This window comes from Castor canadensis, chromosome 6 (genome assembly GCF_047511655.1).
Source record: "Castor canadensis chromosome 6, mCasCan1.hap1v2, whole genome shotgun sequence".
NCBI lineage: Eukaryota > Metazoa > Chordata > Mammalia > Rodentia > Castoridae > Castor > Castor canadensis.
Window position 1 is genome coordinate 175620410 of NC_133391.1, and position 8258 is coordinate 175628667.

An 8258-nucleotide genomic window follows, 5' to 3' on the forward strand; every position below is an offset into this window, starting at 1 on the left:
GGCCTGGCGCGCGGCTGCGCCCACCGGCTCCGCGCTGCCGCCGCCGCCGCCGCCGCCGCCACCGCCACCGCTGCCGCCCTGCCGTTCCCCCGGCCTGCGGGCCGCCCGGGCTAGTGCCTAGGCCAGCCTGCTCCGGCCCGCGGCCCCGGTGCCCGCCGCCGCGCCGCGCCCCGGCCGGGCGTGGATGGAGGGTGCCGCGCGCCCTGCCCGCTGCTCGGCGTGACGCGGGCCCCGCGCCCCGCGCCCACCATGTCCTACCCGCAGGGCTACCTGTACCAAGCGCCCGGCTCGCTGGCGCTCTACTCGTGCCCGGCGTACGGCGCGTCCGCGCTGGCTGCGCCGCGCAGCGAGGAGCTGGCGCGCTCGGCGTCGGGCTCCGCGTTCAGTCCGTACCCCGGCTCCGCGGCCTTCACCGCACAGGCGGCCACTGGTTTCGGCAGCCCGCTGCAGTACTCGGCCGACGCCGCAGCCGCCGCCGCTGCCGGCTTCCCGTCCTACATGGTAACCGCACGGGTGGGGACGCGGCACACCCGGGTTCGGGGACCCTGATGGGGCGCGGGCTGAGTGGGGCCGAGGATCGGCGAGTGGGGGCGCGGGGAACGTGGCGCAGGCGGCGGCTCCGGAGTCGCTGGCTCGGGCAGCCGCAGGGCTGGCAGAACAAGGGGCCGGGCTGACAGGCAGGCGGTCCGGCCAGCGCGGGATAGGCAGTCCTCGTCCCTTTCACTTGGCTCTCGGGATAATCTTCTCTAAGAGCCTGGGAGGTGCGACTCCAGCGGAGTGGGCTGTCGTGGGTTGTTCCTGATCACAACTGCAGATACCGAAGGATCCCGAGCGGGCTGGGGGCTCGCCCGCATTGGCTTGGGGCGCGAGGGTGGGCGCTGCTGTTGCTTTGGCAGTTCGCACTTACTTGCCAGGCTTGGGGTGGCGGGGTCACGGAGTTGGGGGGAGGGCGCGGAGCATCTGGTTTCCTGGGCCCGGCCTGCAGCTCCCTACTTTTGGCCTTAATATGTCCCACAGACCGGGCTTTCGGAAAAACGTGTTGGCGCCCGTGGGACTCGTCAAGTGTCCCCGGAATCCTCCCTGCACCGAGAGCCTCTGCTACTCCAGCGACCCGGGATCGGCCCGCGTGCCTCTCGGTTCTGCAGCTGGGCCCGGCCCGGGCCGCGTCGAAGCACTTTTCGGGCGATTGAGGCCATTCTGGGGGGCTTGTTGCCACTACCCTCCGTGGGTGGAATTCTGAGGCAGTGACTGAGTAGCTGAGGCCTTGGCTAAGGCTGCAAACGCCTTGAATTTAAACGTTAAAGGATGAATTAAAATGCTAATTACCGCGTATTTGAAGAATTCGAAACGGTGACTGGCTTCTGAGTTGCAAATTGGATTTAGAGAGCTTTTGGAGCGGTGAATAGCAGAGTGGGGGCTCTGGGGTGTTTTTTTTTTAACCATATAAGGGCGGGAAGGGGGTGTAGGGGGCAGCGCTGGGGCAATCCGGGGAAATTTAGATATCAAGAAACCACCTGGAGGCCTGAGTGTTCGAGTGCGCGCGTTTGCGTACATTGTGCCCGCGGCTCGGAGTATTTAGAGGAAGGCATGTCCTTGTAGAAAAGTGAAATAGATCAAAAATTCGAGAATAAAATTGCAGTACTTTTGTGATCATCAGTTACCTGTGCTTTTCCTGCTGTCTTGATGCGGGAAGTGCGGCACCAGCCGGCTGCGGGAGGGCAGAGAGGTCGCCCCACTTACACACAGGCTCTTGTTGGTTCCAGGGAGCGCCGTATGACACTCACACGACCGGGATGACTGGAGCCATCAGCTACCACCCTTATGGCAGCGCGGCCTACCCGTACCAGCTCAACGACCCGGCGTACCGCAAGAACGCCACGCGGGACGCCACGGCCACGCTCAAGGCCTGGCTCAACGAGCACCGCAAGAACCCCTACCCCACCAAGGGCGAGAAGATCATGCTGGCCATCATCACCAAGATGACGCTCACACAGGTCTCCACCTGGTTCGCCAACGCGCGCCGGCGCCTCAAGAAGGAGAACAAGATGACTTGGGCCCCGAGGAACAAAAGCGAGGACGAGGATGAGGATGAGGGCGACGCTGCGAGGGGCAAGGACGAGAGTCCCGACAAGGCGCAGGAGGGCACAGAGACCTCAGCCGAGGACGAAGGTGAGCGGGCTGCGGCCAGTGGGCCGGCGCGAGGTTTTGGGCGCTTTCTTCCCAGGCGGGGCGCAGAGCCGCGGATGGGAGGAGGACGGAGGACGGTGGCCGCCTCCCATACTAGGTCCGGGCCTGGGAAAGCGGCTGCCTAGCCTCGTCCAGACCCGCGGCCAAGTAGGCCTAGAGATTTCTCGGGGCTCTTTGGGGAGGTCGGGCTTGGGGCGAGGAGGGATCACGGGGGGGACGAGGGGTGGCGAGGAGGGATCACGGGAGGCCCCGGAGTACCCGAACTGGGGCGGAGGGGCGGAGAGGCTCCCGGTGTTCCACCGAAGTGCCCACGTTCCCCGCAGGGATCAGCCTGCACGTGGACTCGCTCACTGATCACTCTTGCTCGGCCGAGTCCGACGGGGAGAAACTGCCCTGCCGCGCTGGGGACCCCTTGTGCGAATCGGGCTCAGAGTGCAAGGACAAGTATGACGACCTGGAGGACGAAGAGGACGACGAAGAGGAGTGCGAGCGCGACCTGGCCCCACCCAAGCCCGTGACTTCGTCTCCGCTCACCGGCGTGGAGGCGCCTCTGCTGAGCCCCGCTCCCGAGGCTGCGCCCCGCGGTGGCGGCGGTGGCAAGACACCGCTGGGCAGCCGGACGTCGCCCGGCGCACCGCCGCCTGCCAGCAAGCCCAAGCTGTGGTCGCTGGCCGAGATCGCCACGTCGGACCTCAAGCAACCGAGCCTGGGCCCGGGCTGCGGGCCGCCGGGGCTGCCAGCTGCCGCCGCACCCGCCTCGTCCGGGGCACCTCCGGGCGGCTCGCCCTACCCCGCCTCGCCGCTGTTGGGCCGCCACCTCTACTACACGTCGCCCTTCTACGGCAGCTACACAAACTACGGGAACTTGAACGCCGCGCTGCAGGGCCAGGGCCTTCTGCGGTACAACGCGGCGGCCACGGCCCCCGGCGACACGCTGCACGCCGCGCCCAAGGCGGCCAGCGACGCGGGAAAAGCGGGCGCGCACCCGCTGGAGTCCCACTACCGGCCCTCTGGCGGAGGCTACGAGCCCAAGAAAGGTAGGCTGCCCGGGGTGCTGTAGGGAGGGACCCTGGGTGGTGAGAGTACTGAGGAACCCGAGGACCCCGCGGTGGACCGGGCCAGGGAAGACCCCTGCAGCTGGCAGAGGAAGCCTGTGCCACTTACCAGAGTAAAGGGACAGATAGATCAAGCCCCTGGTAGGACCTGAATTAGGGGAAGGGAGGGAAGGGTGGAAGGTTGGAGACCAACAGGGCGGTCCCCTTTTTAGTTCTACCCTGTTATTATTTACTCTTTATTTAATTTGCTATTAACATTATCATCTTGACTCTTTTGCTTTGGCAAATACATAATTGCCACGAAATGCAAATTACAGCCTGTCTCCCTGCTGAGTGAGTCCTAGCTTCCGTGTGCTGCTGTGTTTTGTTGGTTAAGCAGACTCTCAGCTAAATGCCCTCGTCTGCCTTTGCCTAGAAGGAAGCCAAACATTCCCAGTTACTCTCAGAAACTCTCAGAGGCTGGATCTCCTAAAAGTAGAAAATAAAAACTTCCCCCCTTTCTCCTCCCACTTCTATGTTGTCCCTACAGAGCTTCCCTAGGAGTTCAAGGGGAAAGACAGTAATGAAAACTAGGGGACATAATCAAAATTTGTCTCAGCTAGAAGCAGCGGTGATCATTGGTGTCCCTGGACTGTGTACCCTGTGTATGGGTGCGGGACTGGGGGTTCCTGGCTGTAGGGTCCATTCTCACTAACTGCCCTCCCCTGACAGATGCCAGTGAGGCCTGCACGGTGGTTGGCCCAGGCGTCCAGCCCTACCTATAGAAGGGCCCAGTTCAGCAGTGCAAGTAAGTGGGCACCCTGGTGCTTCTCCTACCCTGGGGAGCCTCCCAGCCCGGCTTGGGCAGTGTGTTTTCTTGCTTCTTGCTCTGGGTTGGAGGATAGAGCCTTGCTGTCTTCCCAGGCCTCTTTCTTTAAGGGTAATATTCGTTCTGTTTTATAGATCCCTTTTTTGCTCTAGCTGTGTGTTGATTATATATGTGTGTGTTTATATGTATATACGAGCACACACACACCAGTGCTGTTGTTCCCTCTTTGAAAAAAACAAATGATTAAATGTGGACCTTCGTGTGTCATGTGGAACAGTTTTTCCTATATACATAATATAAATAACAGACGCCTGGTTTGATGACGGAGTGGTACTGAAAACTTGAGTATCAAAACCCTGTACAGATGTTTGCAGAGTAAGACTGAAGAGATATTAGAAGCCCTAGTCTTTTATGGGGCCTGTCTTTCCCTGTGTCCAAATGGTCTGGACAGAACCCTGCGGTTCTGATCGTAATCAGTACCTTTAAAAACACATTCCTTTTCAACTAGGCAAAATTTCTGATCCCAGATCTTGAAAATGGGAAAGAGGTGAAACCACTTGAGGTCCATTTATTTTTGTAATGGGATCATTTGTAGGGAACTGAAGGATTTGCGGTGATTTGGTTTTTCCCTTGGTCCACAGGTAGGTGTCACAATTGCTTTGGAAAAAAAAATGTCAGGAGGCCATTCTGTCTTCCCAAGCTCACAAATACAAAAAAAAAAAAAAAAAAAAAAGCTGGACCACATTTTGTGCCACTGTAAAAAAGAAGACGCACAAGGCACTGTCAACCCGCAGACTCTGAGGACTGGACACACTGGTGTCAGACATATGTGAATTTCTTGGCATAGTATAGCTTCCCCGATGTTTGTGTGACTTTTGAAAACAATCTGTTTTTCTCAGGATATCTTGAATTGATCACTTCATTGCCACGGTATGTACTCTATAGGTGTGATAGGATTTACTGTAAAATTTATTTGTAAAAGATGTACACAGTAGAAATAAAACGTGATTGAAGAACCTGAGTCCTTCAGAAGTGGAAACAAATTTGATATTTATTTTTATAATGATATAAAGCTTCTAGTAATTTATGCAAGTTCTATTGCAATGTGATCTAAACTTTTTTGTAAATAAATTCTGCCTGGTTTTTATTTGAACATTGCTGGTTATACAATCTTTGTTGGTTGTTTAACGTGAATTCTTTACTAATTTATATCTTAAATTGTAAATAAAAACAGACTAGTCTACAATAATCTTGTGTTTGGGGCTCATTTTTCCTGAAGAGTGATTTGGGTATGGAGCCCCAGGGATGGTAGCCTCCAGGTGTACTAAGCTCACCTTTTTAATGAAAAGGTGGAGATGATAAATAAACTCTCCTTCCTCCTGTCATAAAAAACGGCAGATGGGAGAGAAATACACAATAGATTATTTATATACAAATGTATGGCAAGAAAATGATTCAGATTTTTTTGTTCCCTGAATATGCAAAGATCTCGCAAGTGTAAATTCCCACAACATGGAAAAATAAAATGATGTGACACCCCTATGCATTTATATTCATTCTATATTCTGGATTCTATGCATTTTATATTTATTTGTGATGCTGGCTTCTGGAACCTCCACAGCAAACTAAGCCAGAGAAGTGTAGTACTATTGATAATGCAAGTTACACTCCCCAGAAGGAATTACTGTTGGAAATAATTGTTTTTTATAAGCTCAAATTATCCAAATTGGCATAGATTATTCACGTTTATTGAAGGACTCTTAACTTTCCTTTTCATATAACTCCCATTAACAGGCAGGGGTTGAGGGGAGGGGTTTCGCTTCTTTTCAGCAGGACTTACCTTACCCTGCGGGAAAAGAAAAGTTTAAAGAGCCTCAGACGATTGATTGTCTCTTTATTTGCCTACTCACGTCCTAATTATAGGACAAGTCTAAAATTTGCAGCCAAATAACATTGCTCCTTTGATTAGTATCATAAAAGCAGCAACCCTGTCACTTCAGCTTTCAGCAAAATTATGTGTATCTCCATATAATGTAATTTCAGAAAAGAAATGAACAATCATTTATTTCCTCTCCAAAGATAAACTGAGTGACTATAACTTACGGTTATAAAACAAGAATAATGGCTTCTCAGATCACCCTTTAATCAATCATACACTTATTTTTCAAGAGGTTCACCTATTTTACTCTGTGATTAATAACGGTGTGCAGGAGAGCATTATTGGGTCCCAGCGGGGGAGAGGGGTCTCTGGTGCTTTTAGCTGCCTTGGAATGGTCAGTTGGGGTTCATTATGGGCTGAGATGGAACGATTTATAACATCTTGTCTGAACATCTGCCCATGCAGATAGGCGAAGTGTCTGAGGATGGGAGATTGCCCGGCCAGCTGATATTGACAAACGGATCTCTCTCCAGTGGCTTTTTGTGCTATAGAAATTAGTGGGCTGTTGCTGGGGTCTCCTTAGAAAGGGTGTTTGAAAGTAATCTTAGTGCTTGATGCAGAGCCAGGGGACTGTTAACTGGACACATCACCCATGGGAGGCGTGATTGTGGTACCACTGAGGGAGACAGGGCTGCTTTGGTTTTCTAGTGCTGTTAGGCTTTTTGTTGGTTTTAAATATACAGGCATACATAAACTAAACCTCTGTGGTGGAGAACTATTTCTGTCTCCTCTCTGCCTGCCCCGGCCATAGGAACAGAGATGTTTGGAGCAGAGCTGTTGCTTGGCAAAGCCACCCTGGGCACTGTGTAAGAACGCAAATGGAGCCCTGGGAAAATCAGTGAACTTGGGTGTATTTCTTGTTTGGGTTTCAGACGGAAAACCTCCTTAGGATTCTTACAACTAGAATGGTATTCTTCTCCCAGAGTATTTTGCATTGCAGTGTGAAGGTACTGAAGTAGTTGGCTTTGTTAATATTAGCCACGTTTACTAATCTTCAGGGAAGGAGGTGCACTGGGCAGCAATATCTCTGTCCTGTGTAACGCTGTAACTGGAGGATTTGAGAACTTCTGTGAACAGTTTGAAAGTCAGCAATATTTAACAAACCAAACTCCACATGAACTCTAATGAGGATACAAGAGTGGGGTGTGGGGGAGGAAACCCCAAGCCAAATTGATGTTCATGCCTGTGTTGAGAATTTGAAGCCTGGTTAAGTTGCTGTTCTGAAACAGGGGAGATTGTCTTACCTGGCCACGGGATCCTGGTCCCTTTTCCTGCCCTCAACCAGCCAGATCCCCGTCCTCAGGGACTGTGGGCACATTTCAGTTGGAGAAAACTCCAAGCAGCTCAGGACATTAGCCAAGCCTAATGAAGCTTCTTTGATGTTTCTATGCCCAACAAATTATCAAAGATGTCTCTCACTTAACCACTGTGCCTCCTGAACTGATTTCTTTCTGGAGAACTTGATTTTAAATATACTCTAACAAATTAAAACCCGCAGGTGTTTAGGGTTTACAAAAAGAAAAAGAAATGTAGAATGATTTGTGAGTTTTTCTCCATGCAGGTCATTTGGGAAAGGGGGGACAGAGAGAGAGAAAGGAGAGCTTCCTCGGTGGGGACAAAGTAGCGGCTGAGACGCCTTTGCAGAGGTTGACTGCGGCCCCCGGGGGACACTGCGAGCGGCGCAGAGGGCTTGGGCGTTGGCCGTGGCGCTGCTGTCCTGCAAGCCTGGACGCGCTCCTGGCTATCCGGCCGAGCTGGCGCTGTCAGGCCACGACAGCCCCTCTGCCCTCTGCGGCCGCGGTTCCCTTAGAGCTGATTTATCGGAATTTGCGCTTTAATCTCAGGTGGGCCCCGGGGGGCCCGGCCTGCCGAGAGCACTAGGGGCGCTGGCCCTGCGGCCGGCGCGGGCGCTGCCTCCCGCGCCCGTCAAATGTCAACATTTGTTCCCAATAAAAGAGTTATTGTTTCTGCAAAGCTGCTCAGCAACTGCCTTTGAAACTTGAAAAGAACTTCATCTACCTTTGTCTGATGCGAGGCCCAGGGGCGGGGAGTGGAGGAAGCTGATGGGGGAAGCCCTGGCCTCAGCTCAGCAGCCTGGAGTCTGGGGGTGAGCCTCCCTTTTACCTTGGTGCAAGGTGGCCTCCCAAGCACTTTCTGAAGGCTGGGGACTCTGCAGGAGGCACTCTGCAGAGCTGGTGTTCATCAGATAGCTGCAGACTCTGGGTTCCAACCGCGTGAAAAAACGCTGGGACCAAACCGCACTCCTTGC

At 53.7% G+C, this 8258-nt stretch overlaps 1 protein-coding gene across 4 annotated transcripts; it reads left to right on the forward strand.

The window, feature by feature from the left end:
- Window positions 1–214: 214 nt before the first annotated feature.
- Irx2 (iroquois homeobox 2) lies at window positions 215–7818 on the forward strand. 4 transcript variants are annotated; one of them, XM_020154155.2, is made up of 5 exons: window positions 215–501; window positions 1764–2169; window positions 2511–3224; window positions 3954–4029; window positions 4692–7818. In XM_020154155.2, the coding sequence occupies exons 1-4, from the start codon at window positions 250–252 to the stop codon at window positions 4004–4006; spliced, it is 1425 nt and encodes a 474-aa protein (XP_020009744.1). In that variant the 5' UTR covers window positions 215–249; the 3' UTR covers window positions 4007–4029; window positions 4692–7818. The 4 variants fall into 4 exon arrangements, with proteins under 4 accessions (XP_020009744.1, XP_073933863.1, XP_073933865.1 ...); XM_074077762.1 differs by having other exon boundaries at window positions 3954–7706; XM_074077764.1 differs by lacking the exon at window positions 215–501 and adding an exon at window positions 779–1350 and having other exon boundaries at window positions 3954–7707.
- Window positions 7819–8258: the final 440 nt, after the last annotated feature.